Below are 16,642 nucleotides of genomic sequence, written 5' to 3'. Positions count from 1 at the left end.
CTGCAGAACCCACATTCTGGAGGTCATTTCTCGTGAATGTGTTGAATTCAAGTCCATAATGAGTCTAGAACTTAAACATGGCCATTTTGGTGCCCTAGGCGAGATTATGATTTTGTGCCCCAACCCCCATAACGGCAAACATAATATATATAAAACATTAATAACAACAGCCATATGACGGACCTTAAAAGTTTAATTATTCTTCAAAACAACTAGCACACGCTATACAATACAAATAATAATTAAATAATAATAAAATAAATTAAAATAAATAAACAGAAATAAAACAGGGTTACTGTTCAGATTAAGAGGAAATTAAAAGTCCTGACAGCTTCCACACAAACAATGCAAAACAGATACATAGCAAATAATTTTGCCATGATAGCTTACATTTTAAATTTTACACATCTGGACTTCCTTGCAGCAAAGGCATCGGTGGTATCATCAAATGATACCTGTCTTGAAAGCTCATGATTTATGCTTATTAAAGCAAGTCCATTGAGACGCTCTCGTGACATCGTAGATCTCAGGTAAGTTTTTATAAGCTTTAGTTTGGAGAAGCTCCTCTCTGCAGTAGCAACTGTCACTGGAGTAGTGAGAGCAATTCTCACGGCCACCCACATGTTGGGATAAATCTCCTTCAGTTTCTTCTCCTGTATGAAACTGAAAAGTTCCAAGGTGGTCATTTTGGGTTTTGGCAAATCTGGGAATGATTGCAACTCCAGTGCCAGTTCCTGTCCATCGAGGTCGGACTGCCCATTCCAGCTCAGGGCACTGCTCAGTCTCTCACACGGCTTTTCCAGCTCTTCCTTGGGCAGCTGAGGGAAGTTGACAAGCACACTGAACTTTTTCTCGACTTCACCCATTGTCTGTGATCGTTCCCTTAGTGACACAATGCAGACAACTACCACCATATTGAAAAAGGAAATCTTCAGTCAGTTCCTCACCAGGAGCCTCGTAGGAGAACTGTCTCTTAGTCTCTTCTGCTTAAGAACAGCTTCAACGTTCATCTCCTCACACATTTCTTTGGCAGGTGCTTGTGCAGAAGCAAATCCAGTGTCTCTGTAGCTGGTAAGAGAGGCTTCAGTTTTCTTCAGGAGATCAACTGCAACATCCGTCTGCATTGTCTCAGACTGCAATAACTTGTTGACATGCTGAATTTCTGTCAGGATGTCATCCCATATCACAGTACAGACAGAGAAACGGTATGATGCAACCTCTTCAGCTAAAGACTGTGCCTCAATTTTTATCACCGGATCTGTGGTGTGGTCTCTCACTTCCAAAAGTGCATCTCTGACTTTTGCAGCCTGGTATCTCACAGCCTGTACACTGTTTATCCGACTTTCCCACCGAGTATCTGACCAGGATTTCAGTGTTGTGTGGACATGTGTTTTTAAGATGGACCATCTCTGAGTGGAGGCAGAAAATAGTGTGAAAAGCTTCTGCAGGTAGCCAGAGTAACCACTGGCATCTGCAGAGCTTTTTGCCGCATCAGCTACCACCAGATTTACTGTGTGTGCACTGCACGGCACAAATAAAGCTCGATTTATTATGCTGTGTTCTTCTGGCATGTACGCACATCACTGAACAGAAAGAAGTAGAGAATATCTGTAAAGACAGATAAGCCACGGTGTTACTGCTATTAAAATGCACTAATTAATTTGTTGACCTAAAATGTTCATTAAGATGTTGGTTGTGGTTATTTTCCCGCACGTCTGTTTCTTGTGTACGACCGGAACTAATGTTTGCCGTCACATGTGTTGCTACGACGGAGTTAGGTGAAGCGCAACACTAAGACTGCTGGCGCTGTGGTTGTTTTGACGTTTGTATGAAGATGGTGCTTTATTGAAGACATCCTTTTGTTTGTATTTTTGGTTTCACCGTCTGGGGTCTAAGCATCGACCGCAGAACACCCAGAGAATTGTATTTTTACTCTTTTCAGGACAAGCGGCCAACGAGGTATTTGTAGTATTGTTAGCTAGCGCCAGCTAGCGTGTGGCACTCAATATTGTTTGTTATGTATTGTGCAACAGTGACGTGCAGTCAGTGGAGGCAGGTGAGGCACAGCCTCACCTGTCATATAAAATCATATAAAAATCATGTATTTGTATTATTAAAAATAATATAAAAATCATATAATATAACATCAGTGATATTATATTGTATATTTTATGATTTTTTTATTTTAAATAATACAATTAGTGCGTCACGTATTCTTGTGCTCAGCGGCATTAAAATACTGCAGAATGAGGCCACATGTAATACGGCCTTCAGCCGATAGGAGACCCGTGAGTGATTCAGCACACTCATCAGCTGATCCGCTCGTTCAAGACAGGCTTGTAAACACGGAAGCGCTGGCTGTCTGGATGTCTGGACGTCAAGCAAGAACCCGTGTTTTCTGCTTTTCTTGCCTTCTTTTCTCAACTTCTGAAGATGTCTGGACTCGGATGGGATATTGCGACATGAAGAATTTACCGAGAAGCCTCCAAACACGAGCAGCGACCGCGCGTATTCATGGTCAAATTGCGGGACCGATTCGAGCAGAACCGCGGCGGACTGGGCCTGACAGAGTCCATTGGATGTGAACGAGTGTTCTGTAACGTTCTGGAGAACATAAGCTGTCAAATGAAGCCCAGCTTTTTCTCTTTCTCTTTCTCTCTCTCTCTCTCTCTCTCTCTCTCTTTCTCTCTCTCTCTCTGCAGCCCCAGCTGGACGGCGACACGCCCCCTCACCCACACCCGTCTCAGAACATGTGTTTAACAGTTAAACATCAGTTAAACTTTAACTGATCAACACGTTAAATGTTGCCAATCAAATGATGAACAAGCTGTAGGTTCATTTATTTGTAAATCTGACTGTGCCTCACCAGACACGAACCCCACCGCACGTCACTGTCGTGCAATGTATTAATATTTCTTTGTTGTGTACATTTAATGTAGTTTTCACGGCGTACGGTGTATGACAGAAGGAGAGAAAGAGAGAAGAGCAATAAACGCCCGTTTCAGAGAACCAACCTGTGTCTGTGTTGTCATGCAAAGAGCTACACACGGTATAATGGCGTTCTACCGTCGTCTGGAGAGGGAAACTGTTCCAGCTTGCTGCACACGGAGATGACGCATTCAAGGCGTCGGAGAACCATGGTGTGTTCACGAACATGGGACATGTGACAACTCACGTCAGAACGAACAATTATCGGCTGAAAACGCGTCTATGAGCCGTGCAACGCCAAACTAATAATATGGGCTTTCTAAAATACGTTTATTAGTTTATTATTTTCCTTTTTTTTAATTTATTTATATATATATATATATATTTTTTTTTGAGGCTTGGAGTGGCGCCCCCTCCAGCAGGTGGCGCCCTAGGCAATCGCCTAGCTCGCCTATGCCTCCGCATGTCGCTAAAGAGTAGTTGCAAGGTTGCATGCTCTTTAAGCTGTTGGGTTTCTGCTTTTCCTCGGTTCTTTTATTATATCTCGTGTTGGAGGTGTTTATTCAATAATGAGTCAGGATTATAAAACGAATCAAGTTTACTGAAGGTTTTCAGTAATTACAAAGCTGGTAAGGAAACACAGCGCCGGACTCTGCCGAATCCCAACAAGCCAAGCGATGACCCAAAGGGATACGGGCCAATCTCCCTTCTGTGTGTACCCTTCAAACTGCTGGAACGCCTCATCCTGGCTTGCCTCACCCCAGTGATCGACCCCCAGCTCCCCAAAGAACAAAAGGCTGGTGCCGTCTTCTTGGACCTCACAGCTGCCTGACACTGTCTGGCTGCGCTGGCTACATATGAAGCTTCTGAAGACCATCCCGGACAAGCACCTGGTGAGCTTCATTATGGAGATGCTGACTAACTGCAGCTTTAAGCTCCAGACCAGCAACGGCCAAAGCAGTAGGGTGAGAAAGCTCAGGAACGGTGTCCCACAGGGCTCTGTGCTGGCACCGATGTTATTTAACATCTAGGGCGATGGTGGCGCAGGTGGTTGAGCGGGTCGTCCTATGATCGAGAGGTTGGCGGTTCGATTCAATTCCCGACCTTCACATGTCCACTGTCGTTGTGTCCTTGGGCAAGACACTTCACCCACATTGCCTGTGTGAATGTAGTGAGCGAGTGAATGTTGGTGGTGGTCAGGAGGGCCGATGGCGCAAATTGGCAGCCTCGCTCCTGTCAGCCTGCCCCAGGGCAGCTGTGGCTAGTAGCTCCACCACCAAGTATGGTGTGAATGAATAATACACAATGTGAAGCGTCTTTGGGTGCCGAGAAAAGTGCTATATAAAATCAAGCATTATTGTTATCTACATCCACGACCTACCCCTAACAACATCAAGGAAGTATGCCGTCCTTGTACATAAGTATGTCGTCTGGCTATGCAGACGACATGGCAATCCTGCTTATCAAACCCTCTTGGGAAGCAGTAGAGGAAGGCCTTACAGAGGATATGGCCATCCTATCCTCTTATCTGAAGGACTGGCGACTCAAGCTCAGAGTCGAGAAGACTGTTGCAACAATGTTCCACCTCTACAACAGGGAAGCAACACGTGAAACCAACATCATCGTTGACGATGCACAGCTACAGTCCCAGTCCTCCCCGACACACCTTGGCGTGAAGCTCGACAGAACATTGTCCTTTAAACCAGCGGTCCCCAACCTTTTTCCTGACACGGACCGGTTTCTTGCCGGTCAATTATTTCGCGGACCGGGAGTGTAATTAAATAAAAAGAAAAATGAACATATTCTTAACAATAAACGTTATATTATGCACTTGCAATAATATTCACGGGAATATTCACGGGATTGGAGATGGATCAATCGGACTGGGAACCTTTTAGACGCTAATAATCGATACAACTTAAATTGCATACATTATTTATTCTTTCTGTGCGGCCCGGTAACAAATGCCTCACGGCCCGGTGGTTGGGGACCACTGGTTTAAACAACATCTGGACAGTGTGAAAGGAAAGACCACTGCCCGTGCAGCACTGATGCTGCGTTTAGCCGGAACCACGTGGGGAGCCTCCACCGAGGCCCTGGTCCTTCCTGCTACTGAATACTCTGCCCCAGTCTCGAGCCGTAGCACCCATTTCCAAAAGCTGGACGCTGCTCTTAATAGCACACTATGGACTGTCTCCGGATGCCTACGTGCCACTCCAACCAACCAACCGATCCTTGCTGGAATCGCCCAGGCAGAAATCAGGCGAGACGCAGCCATACTAGCTCTCGCTTGGAAGGCACATCTGAGCGAATCCCACCTCCTCCACAAGGTTGTCATGGAGACGCCACATCATACCCACCTCAAGTCCAGTCGCCCTTTCGCCGCACAGGCCCAGGAACTGCTTCGCACAACACCAGCTGACATGTCTAAGGAATCCTGGGTGAAGGCCAGATGGAGGGACCAGTGGAAGGCGGCAGTACCATCCAGGCTCCACCGCTGCATTGAGCATCCAACAGATGTTCCTGGCCAGGACCTACTCCTCAAGGATGGGAACACCCTCAACCGGCTGCGGAGAGGAGTTGGACGCTTTGGTGCAACAATGCAGAAGTGGGGTCTTGCAGACAGTGCCCACTGTGAATGTGGGGATCCATCACAGACTGTGGACCACGTGCTGACCAGCTGCCCCATATACCGCCGGCCAAATGGTGATCAGGGCTTAATTGATTTGGACAATGACACACTGGACTGGCTTGCTGCTACAGAGCTGAAGGTCTAAGGACATACGACAGAAGAGGAAGTGCTACACAACACAACACAGGAAAGAAATTATACAAAGTTACAGGAACAAACATTGACCAAAGTATGTCTCCATGGTAACCCTCTGGCAACTGAGAGGCTCCTCCCCCTCAGGATGGCTCAGAATTAAAAAAAGATTTACAAGTCATTTGTTTAACCATTTTATGCATCACATTATTTTATGGATGAGTTTACTTGTTTAATCTGTTGCTATGGGAACCCAAACAAACAGTGTTCAAAACAGATTAACTCCAGGAAAGGGAGCAAAGGAAAAATACAGAGCTCATCGAGGATCAAGAAATATGAACGTCCAGAGACAAGACTTCCTGTTTCAGGCTTTTTCCTTCAAAATAAAACGACAGCTTTTTTCGGGTGGAATGAATTTCGAGTGGATCACCAATGAGCAGATTAATGGATTCCCCCTTTGATCCGGATGAACCATGGTTTGTTCTATCATGCATTCAGTATGCCTCTCTCATCAAGTTGAAAGGGCTCAAGACACGACACAAACTTTATGTAAATTTACCATGACATAATGCATCTTCTTTATGAGATAATATAACATTTTCAACGCCAGCGGCTTCAAAACTACGTCGCCATTCCGTGACGTCGGCGACAGAACCGCTCAGGTTACTACGACTGTGTTACGACCACTGTTAGGAGGTAATTACAAAGCGGAAAGGATTCCTATAAACCTTTCACATTTTCATAAACTACTTCAATGCTGGATCTTGTCTGAACATAGGGGGGTCTGAGCAATGTCGTTACCATACCCCTAACCCATTGACGTCATCAATGTGCACGCGAAAACATGGCGGCCACCACGTATGAATTTATGTTGTAAACAAAACGGATTTGATAACTTAGGAGAAATTTTTATGTATTTTTGTAAATGTACTTTTAGACCGATTTGTAGTTACAGTCGAGGTTCCCTTTAAGCTTTTACCCAGGTGCAAATAGTCACGTCTCCAGCGGCTAGCAGGTTGCAAGCAGAACTGTCACACCCACAACACCAGGAAGTTGGGAAACCATAAGGAAGACCCCCAAGGACAAAACTCCCTGGAGTGAGTTTATTGACAGGACAGGGTGTTGACGGATCAATGAGACTGGGAATATTCATTGGATTGGAGATGGAGCAATGGGACTGGGAATATTCATGGGATTGGAGACGGAGCAATCAGACTGGGAATATTCACGGGATTGGAGATGGAGCAATCGGACTGGGAATATTCACGGGATTGGAGACGGAGCAATCAGACTGGGAATATTCACGGGATTGGAGACGGATCAATCAGACTGGGAATATTCACGGGACTGGAGGACGAATCGGACTGGGAATATTCACGGGATTGGAGACGGACCAATCGGACAGGGAATATTCATGGGATTGGAGATGGATCAATCAGACTGGGAATATTCATGGGATTGGAGACGGAGCAATCGGACTGGGAATATTCACGGGATTTGAGATGGATCAATCAGACTGGGAATATTCATGGTATTGGAGACAGAGCAATCGGACAGGGAATATTCACGGGATTTGAGACGGATCAATCGGACTGGGAATATTCACGGGATTGGAGACGGAGCAATGAGACTGGGAATATTCATGGGATTGGAGACGGAGCAATCAGACTGGGAATATTCACGGGATTGGAGATGGAGCAATCGGACTGGGAATATTCACGGGATTGGAGACGGAGCAATCAGACTGGGAATATTCACGGGATTGGAGACGGATCAATCAGACTGGGAATATTCACGGGATTGGAGGACCAATCGGACTGGGAATATTCACGGGATTGGAGACGGACCAATCGGACTGGGAATATTCATGGGATTGGAGATGGATCAATCAGACTGGGAATATTCATGGGATTAGAGACGGAGCAATCGGACTGGGAATATTCACGGGATTTGAGATGGATCAATCAGACTGGGAATATTCATGGTATTGGAGACAGAGCAATCAGACTGGGAATATTCACGGGATTGGAGACGGAACAATCAGACTGGGAATATTCACGGGATTGGAGACGGAGCAATCGGACTGGGAATATTCACGGGATTTGAGACGGACCAATCGGACTGGGAATATTCACGGGATTGGAGACGCAGCAATGACACTAGGAATATTCACGGGATTGGAGACGGAGCAATCAGACTGGGAATATTCACGGGATTGGAGACGGATCAATCAGACTGGGAATATTCACGGGATTTGAGACGGATCAATCAGACTGGGAATATTCACGGGATTGGAGATGGATCAATGAGACGGGGAATATTAACGGGATTGGAGACGGAGCATTGCGACTAGAAATATTCACGGGATTGGAGACGGAGCAATCGGACTGGGAATATTCACGGGATTGGAGACGGACCAATCGGACTGGGAATATTCACGGGATTTGAGACGGATCAATCAGACTGGGAATATTCATGGGATTGGAGACGGAGCAATCGGACTGGGAATGTTCACGGGATTGGAGACGGAGCAATGAGACTAGGAATATTCACGGGATTGGAGACGGAGCAATCAGACTGGGAATATTCATGGGATTGGAGACGGAGCAATTGGACTGGGAATATTCACGGGATTTGAGACGGATCAATCAGACTGTGAATATTCATGGGATTGGAGACGGAGCAATCGGACTGGGAATATTCACGGGATTGGAGACGGAGCAATCGGACTGGGAATATTCACGGGATTTGAGACGGATCAATCGACGTCGGATGAAGACAGTCTTAAAGATCCTGTTTGACGTCTCCAGAGAAGAGAGACGAGAACAATCCCCGAAATATTTAAATGACACCGTTTAGACTCTAATCAATAAGTATCGATCACTGGATCCTCGTCGCTGATGTCTTTGATCGGATCGTGTTCTGGTGAAGACCCGGTGGACTCCAGTTCAAACAGGATGATGTGGGGACACCGCTCCTTGTCCCAGAACCCTGCGGAGACAGAACCAACAGAACTGAGCAGAAACGCCACGAAGCCACACCCGAACCCGATCAGTCCACCTTAAATGTCCAGGTGGACTCATTGTCTTTGTCCAACAACCTCAGATCCCTTCAGGTGAAACAGCTTCACCTTTTGTTGTGGAAAAGACACCAAAGGACAAAGACTATCTTGTCTCACAAGTCTGACAGAGAATAATCTCCCCGTGTCAGAAGGTTCTTCTACACATAGTTTCACACACGAAGACACTCACTGCGTTCATTCTGTCCTTGTCCCAACGCGCGCCGGCTGGATGACGACCTCTGGCTGGATGTCCACCTCTGGCTGGATGTCCACCTCCGGCCGGATGTCCACCTCTGGCTGCATGTCCGCCTCCGGCTGCATGTCCAACTCCGGCTGCATGTCCACCTCTGGCTGCAGTCTCTTCGTGAGCTCAGCGCTGTCCTCAGAAGGTGGACGAGGTTTACCTGGATAACAAAGACGCATCAGTCCACCGCTCACGGTTGCAGGTGAACGGATGCGAGTGGATCACCAGCAACACTCCATCAAACAAAAGTAGCTGCTGCTAAACAGAGGAGACGAAGAACGGGACGTCCTCCGAGAGGAACCGGGGACAGTTTAACGCTTGTGTTACAAAAACAGTCCCATTCATGACCCTTCAAGTGGACAAAATGTCCACCTGTAAAATGTAATATTTTTCCTGACCTCATTCTGCACCTGATCCAGTTGGAGAGATAGAGACCCCCCACCCCCACCCTGCATGACTGTGTCAAATTCCATAAACATTGATAAATAATCAACTGAGATATTGAGGAAAATATTTTGAATCTCCATTGACTGCAATATTAACAAATAGTTCCAAGTGATCCAGAATCCAGGATCTCTTCTGGATCATCACCGAAATGTAATCATCTGTTCCTGGAAACATTCCCGACAAATCCTGGAAACTTCATCCAGATCCGTCCAGAACCTTTTGAGTTATCTTGCTAACAGCCGGACAGACAAACGGCGGTGGGAAATATGGCTTTCAAAAATCACCCCTCTGTGACCTTTTCTTGGACACTATGTAGAACAAATGGACATGTTTGTCTGAAGGGTCGTGGACAGGTTAAACATGGATTACACAGTCAAATTATGGACGTTGAGATTTTGTGACTCCGCCTCACCAAAGAGGACGGTGGTTGTCCTGGAGGGAGTTTAGAATTTCTGAAATGGACTAAACCGTCCAGGAGTTACTCAAGGGTCAACACAGCACGACTGTCTTCCCTGGTCCGTCATCGTGGTTCTGGACTCTGAAGCTGAAACCACCTCCTGTTTGCTTCATCAGGTCAAAGTGTCCAATCAAAGCCAGGAGACAGAGACTGGTTCTGTCTGGGTTGCTCACCTGTCCTCTGTCTGTACAGCTTGAATCCAACGGCAGCCGTGAGGACGAGAAGAACCGCTGCAGTGATGACGATGATGATGATGGTGTTCACGTTAGTGGGTTCCTCTGGAGAGCAGAAAACAACAAGTCAGAGAACAACGTCCATGTCCCAACAGAACCGTCCTGCAGACGGACACCACCTGGTTGGTGGTCCTGCCGTCCTCTTTAGGTGGTTTCATGTCCACCTGTCCACAGGAGAACGGTTTGTGCTGCTTTCTGTCCTGATGTTGGTTCCAGTCTCAGGGAGACTCGTCCAATGTTCTAATGTTCTAGTGTGTTCTAATGTTCTGACAGAGGTTTGACTTTAAAACTAGAAACTTCTGAAAAATGAAATGGATCCAAAAGACTTTTTCTCCAACTCCAGACTGAAACCTCCGAAGCGCTGGAACGCTGCGTCCCTCTGCTGAGGCTGGACAGTCCCACAGCTCTGTGGACCTTTCCTCATGGAGAAACACAAGGTTCTGATAACATCCTGGTCCACATCAGGAATATGGGGAACGTTTTACATCCCAGCTTCTGGAGAAACGAAGGAACGTGGTGAAGAACGCTGATTCCATAAAGGAGCGTTAGAATCAACGTGTCTTCCCACGGTACTGAAGGACTTCATGTTGGACCCGTGTCCCACCCTCCTAGCTTCACGTCAACATTCACTGGGTTCTGGATCATCCTGCTAACAAGCAGATCCAGGTCCAACAGAACCTCCTCCGTGGTTCTGGATCATCCTGCTAACAAGCAGATCCAGGTCCGATCAGAACCTCCTCCGCAGTTCTGGATCGTCCTGCTAACAGATCCAGGTCCAATCAGAACCTCCTCCGCTGAGGACATGAACTGACTTTACTGACATCGTCCTGCATGAATGAAAGCCCAGTGGACATCGGACCGCCACCACACACAGAACTATCACTGATTCAAAGGCTCCCGTCTTCTGTGCAGGTACCGGGTTAGGGTTCTGGTACCGTTGTCTGGGTCCCAGGTGGTTTATTGATTATCTGAACTCTAAAGTTACACAGAAAACAGCAAACGACAATAAAAGAAACAAAACTTCTGTCCAACTCTTCAAACCCATGATCTGGACCATCAGAGAGACAGAAATGTGTCCCCACCTTCACCCCCTGATCCCAGTCTCACCCCAGTTGGTCCAGATCTTTCCCTTGTCCAGTCTGGTGACCAAGTCGTCCTTCACACCGAAGAGCTGGAACACACAGTCGTACCTCCTCCAGTCTTCAGCCGCCGCCGATGAAAGGTCCAGGTCCACACTCATCTGGAAGGTTCCGTCATGGTTGGGGAGGATCTCTCCGTGCTCCACCTCCTCATGAAGCTCCTCCCCATCCTTCCTCCAGAAGAGAGCGGCTCTGTCTGGGTAGAAACCTGTAGCGAAGCAGCTGACGGGAGAGGAAGGAGTCTTCTGGAGGAGAAACACTGAGGGGAGCTCTGGAGGAGGAGACAAAGACACGTTATAGAGGGGAGCTCTGGAGGAGGAGACAAAGACACGTTAGAGAGGGGAGATCTGGAGGAGGAGACAAAGACACGTTAGAGAGGGGGAGCTCTGGAGGAGGAGACAAAGACACGTTAGAGAGGGGAGCTCTGGAGGAGGAGACAATGACACGTTAGAGAGGGGAGCTCTGGAGGAGGAGACAAAGACACGTTATAGAGGGGAGCACTGGAGGAGGAGACAAAGACACGTTAGAGAGGGGAGCTCTGGAGGAGGAGACAAAGACACGTTAGAGAGGGGAGCTCTGGAGGAGGAGACAAAGACACGTTAGAGAGGGGAGCTCTGGAGGAGGAGACAAAGACACGTTAGAGAGGGGAGATCTGGAGGAGGAGACAAAGACACGTTAGAGAGGAGAGATCTGGAGGAGGAGACAGACACGTTATAGAGGGGAGCTCTGGAGGAGGAGACAAAGACACGTTATAGAGGGGAGCTCTGGAGGAGGAGACAAAGACACGTTAGAGAGGGGAGATCTGGAGGAGGAGACAAAGACACGTTAGAGAGGGGAGATCTGGAGGAGGAGACAAAGACACGTTAGAGAGGAGAGATCTGGAGGAGGAGACAAAGACACATTATAGAAGGGAGCTCTGGAGGAGACAAAGACACGTTATAGAAGGGAGATCTGGAGGAGGAGACAAAGACACGTTGGAGAGGGGAGATTTGGAGGAGGAGACAAAGACACGTTAGAGAGGGGAGATCTGGAGGAGGAGACAAAGACACGTTAGAGAGGAGAGATCTGGAGGAGGAGACAAAGACACGTTATAGAGGGGAGCACTGGAGGAGGAGACAAAGACACGTTATTGAGGGGAGCACTGGAGGAGGAGACAAAGACACGTTATTGAGGGGAGCTCTGGAGGAGGAGACAAAGACACGTTAGAGAGGGGAGCTCTGGAGGAGGAGACAAAGATACGTTAGAGAGGGGAGCTCTGGAGGAGGAGACAGACACGTTAGAGAGGGGAGCTCTGGAGGAGGAGACAAAGACACGTTAGAGAGGGGAGATCTGGAGGAGGAGACAAAGACACGTTAGAGAGGGGAGCTCTGGAGGAGGAGACAAAGACACGTTAGAGAGGGGAGATCTGGAGGAGGAGACAAAGACACGTTAGAGAGGGGAGCTCTGGAGGAGGAGACAAAGACACGTTAGAGAGGGGAGCTCTGGAGGAGGAGACAAAGACACGTTAGAGAGGGGAGCTCTGGAGGAGGAGACAAAGACACGTTAGAGAGGGGAGCTCTGGAGGAGGAGACAGAGACACGTTATAGAGGGGAGCTCTGGAGGAGGAGACAAAGACACATTAGAGAAGGGAGATCTGGAGGAGGAGACAAAGACACGTTAGAGAGGGGAGCTCTGGAGGAGGAGACAAAGACACGTTAGAGAGGGGAGCTCTGGAGGAGGAGACAAAGACACGTTAGAGAGGGGAGCTCTGGAGGAGGAGACAAAGACACGTTAGAGAGGGGAGCTCTGGAGGAGGAGACAAAGACACGTTAGAGAGGGGAGCTCTGGAGGAGGAGACAAAGACACGTTAGAGAGGGGAGCTCTGGAGGAGGAGACAAAGACACGTCATCAGGAGTCACTGTTGTCGCCAGAGACACTGAAACAACGCAAATAAACCTCAGAGGAGAGGAGGCGACAAAAGAAGGGAGGAGCAGAGGAGAAGAAGACTGAAGGAGAGAGAAGGAGGACAGAGAGGTAAAGGACAGAGTGTGTCTCTGTGTGTGGGTCAGAAACAGCAGAGGAACATGAAGGTTGTTGGTTTGAAACTCCACCAGGTGATGTGCTTCTACCTGTTCTCAGCAGAGAGCTCCTCCCATACTCCAGATACTTCCTCCCCCACTCAGGACACACCTGGGTGAAGTAATACTTGTAGTATTCCATCAGAGCTCTATCATGATCCCATCTGTGTTTGGTGATGACAGCCTGAGGACTGGGAGCGATCCATGTCTCCGTCTTCAGGTCCAGGACGATGAAGTCTTCTCCATTATAACCGAACTGCTGAAAACCAGTGACCTCTCCAGTCTCATCGTCCCACTCACAGCCAGACATCCGCTGGATAATGTGGACACCTGAGAGAGAGACAGACTCCAGTCATCGACCTGGTCCTCACTGGACCCAGCAGAACCAGCAGAACCAGTCTGTGTCCCGGAGCTTTAGAAACCCAGCAGTGATGCAAAAGGGTTCCTGCAGAGGTGTGTGTGTGTGTGTGTGTGTGTGTGTGTGTGTGTGTGTTTACTTCCTACAGCATGAACACAACATTTAATAAACACAAACAAACCTTCTGATTGGTTGAAGCGCTTCCTTAAAGTTTCCATGTTGAATTTGTACTGTTCTTGGATCCCCACTTCGTTCCTCGTCTGTCGGGTCCAGTACTCTGGATCCTCTGCTGTGACTTTGTCCATCCAGTCCTGTTTGGGTTCTGCTCTCTTGGTCTTACTGTCATAGTGATACATCTGGACGTCATCGATCAAACCAACGGACACAAACTCCGGGAAGTTTGAGACTCCAGAAGACGCCGTCTCGAAATACTTCAAAGAGTGAGTCTCTGAAAGAAAAAACAGAATCACGATCTGAAGGTTGAACCTGTTTCCACCTGATGACATCACTTCCTGCTCTCCACTCACACCTGAACCTGTGACCGATGACAACTTCTGGTTCTGATCACAGGTTTGAACTCTGAGGCTCCTGCAGCTGAAACCCAGCAGAACTTCTTCTTCTATGGTTTCACAAAGTCGCGCTGGTCATTTTCCACCATCAGCTGATAACTGGCATCATTTTCAAGGCCAGATGTCGGAGAGTTTGTGAATTAAAACGGTTTGACCCTAAAGATTTGGGTTTCAGCACCACAACAAATAAAGGTGTGACCCGGTCCCGAAACACCGTCAGGTCCTGATGGGCAGAACCTGCAGAACCCAAAACCTGTTTCACTCACAACAGATTTTGTGATGAATATTTCTCATTAATATTGATACATTTAATATTTGAAGGACACGGTTCTATATAAGAAAGAACGCCAGTCTAACACCAGTTATAACACCAGTCAGCAGTTATTACAGCAGTTACAATACCAGTTATAACACCAGTTATAACAGCAGTTATAATATCCGTTACAGTCTGGATTCAGAGCGGATTCTGATCCTCTGACGTTCCAACATTCCCTCCATCATCAGCTGACGTCTCTTCCTTCTCGTCCTGGTTCTAACAGTTGGTTCTGTTCAGGTATCAACAGGAAGGTTCTCTGATTTGTTCTCTTTGAGTTCTGACACTTCCATTGTTGTTCTCCTCAGAACCTCCGCCGTCGTCTGAAGACGTGGACATCCTGTTTCTGTGTCACGTCCAGAATGCTGAACAAATCCGTCCCCTGCTCATAGTTCGGTGTGGAAACCGTGCGGTCCAGTCCATGCTGGGTTCTGAGGCTGACACGGGTCAGAACCCATCCAAACGGATCAGGACATTTGTCAGCTGGAGAATAAAGCTGTCCACTCTCTGGTGGACAAACTCTATCATGAAGACGCAGCTTGGAAACCATCTCTAAACCGGTTTGTTGTTGGACCTCAGCAGAACCACCGACCGACACCAGCACACCTCCGTCATCAGGTCTGATGTCCGTCTGAGCCGGAGGTTCTGAACCCATCAAATTAAAGAGGACAAAGAAGGAAGAACTACCTTTGTCCTCCTGTCCCAGTTTGACCTGAAGTAAATGGACTTTACAGGAAGAACTTTAAGATGACGGGTCGGTACCGTTTGGACATTTCTAGACTCCTAACATTTCAGGAAGTCCAACAACAGAACCGTCAACCCAGACAGCAGGATAGAAACTCACCTCCCACCGCCCCAGGTACACCTGTACCCAGAACCAGAACCAGAACCAGAACCGAGGTCTTCATCGTGAACTGTCCCATCTGCAGCTCAAACAACAGAACAGCCACAAGATTCTTTAAAGCTTCCAGTCCGACCATCAAGGGTGAAGTGAGGACAAAACACGAGAGGAGCGGACTTCCCCGTCCGTCTGAGCCAATCAGAATTTAGTCTGAGCGATGACGTCGCTTGTTACTCGGCAGAACTGTCACAGGCTGTGAATCAAAAGCGAAAGTAGAATGGATCTTATTTTAAGCTGCGTCAGAGTCTTTGTTTGAGCGTCTCAGCAGGTTCTGAGTTCTGGACGCTGAAAACTTCTGGACCGACAGAAACGTGAGCCGCTGTTGATGTTTGATCCGGATGCTGCTCCGCTTTCTGCTCCACTTTCACTGCGCTCATGTTCCTGGTAGAGTCAATGGGGAGGGGATAGGCATAGGCGAACTAGGCGGTTGTCTAGGGCGCCACCAGCTGGAGGGGGCGCCACTCCAAGCCTCGAAAACAAATTATATAAAAAAAAGAAAAAAATGACAATAAACTAATAATAGTTATAATTTATTGTCCCAACGGGCGCCCTTTTCTCATGCTCTGCCTAGAAAATAAAAAACAAACAAATACAGAAAAAATAAAAACAACACCCCCCCTCGTTGTTTGTCATTCTTGGTATGACCTGAAACACAATGCCTTGAACGTCCAAGGAGAGGGGGGGGGGCGATTTATCAGTGCGCACCTCAGCTAGACCGTGACGGTTGCTGCTGCAGCATACCTGTCAACCAGTACGTTTTTGCCGTACAAAGTACGGTTTTTATGCATTCTGAGACGTGTACGGCGTAGAAGAACATCTGTACGGGAAAACGCAAATTTGTAGCGTCCGTCAGACGCTGAAACAAGGACGAGATGGGTCTCAGAACAAGCTTTTATTAACCGGTAACCCCGCCGCTAACAGAACAGATATTCTCTCCCGTCTCTCTCATCCCCTCCACGCTCACACACACCCCGCCCCTCCTCCCTGGATGCCTTCACTGACTCTCTGCAGAGTAGGAATTACGAACACGAACACGAACTGTTACAGTCCCATCCGGTCTGCACCGAATATCAAGAAACGTGAAAAACATGTTTCCCAATCACAAGCCAGCAAAGGTTTGTATTTTCTGTCCCTGTTTGAAATTTAAATTACAAGCATCATTGATCGATAC

The 16,642-nt window shown here is 47.7% G+C and overlaps 1 protein-coding gene across 1 annotated transcript; it reads right to left on the bottom strand.

Annotated features, from left to right (window-relative positions):
- Positions 1-6,659: 6,659 nt before the first annotated feature.
- LOC137915598 (major histocompatibility complex class I-related gene protein-like) lies at positions 6,660-15,538 on the bottom strand. The gene is made up of 7 exons (XM_068758793.1): positions 15,415-15,538; positions 13,870-14,136; positions 13,382-13,660; positions 11,242-11,544; positions 10,075-10,179; positions 9,115-9,157; positions 6,660-6,720 (listed from the first exon to the last, which is right to left on the bottom strand). Exons 1-7 carry the CDS (start codon positions 15,491-15,493, stop codon positions 6,660-6,662), a joined length of 1,137 nt encoding a protein of 378 aa, XP_068614894.1. The 5' UTR covers positions 15,494-15,538.
- Between the last annotated feature and the right edge of the window lie 1,104 nt (positions 15,539-16,642).

The sequence above is a fragment of the Brachionichthys hirsutus genome, unplaced genomic scaffold, assembly GCF_040956055.1.
Source record: "Brachionichthys hirsutus isolate HB-005 unplaced genomic scaffold, CSIRO-AGI_Bhir_v1 contig_1181, whole genome shotgun sequence".
NCBI classification, from domain to species: Eukaryota; Metazoa; Chordata; class Actinopteri; order Lophiiformes; family Brachionichthyidae; genus Brachionichthys; species Brachionichthys hirsutus.
Note: the sequence above shows the minus strand (reverse complement) of the source record. Positions and strands in the feature narration are given on the sequence as shown.

Excerpts from the sequence above, each read along its gene's own strand:
- LOC137915598 (XM_068758793.1), bottom strand. The coding sequence starts at position 15,493 with ATGGGACAGTTCACGATGAAGACCTCGGTTCTGGTTCTGGTTCTGGTT. Across the intron at positions 13,661-13,869 it reads GCGCTTCAACCAATCAGAAG|GTGTCCACATTATCCAGCGG; the intron begins GTTTGTTTGTGT and ends TCTCTCTCTCAG. Across the intron at positions 9,158-10,074 it reads GCTGTACAGACAGAGGACAG|GTAAACCTCGTCCACCTTCT; the intron begins GTGAGCAACCCA and ends TTTGTTATCCAG.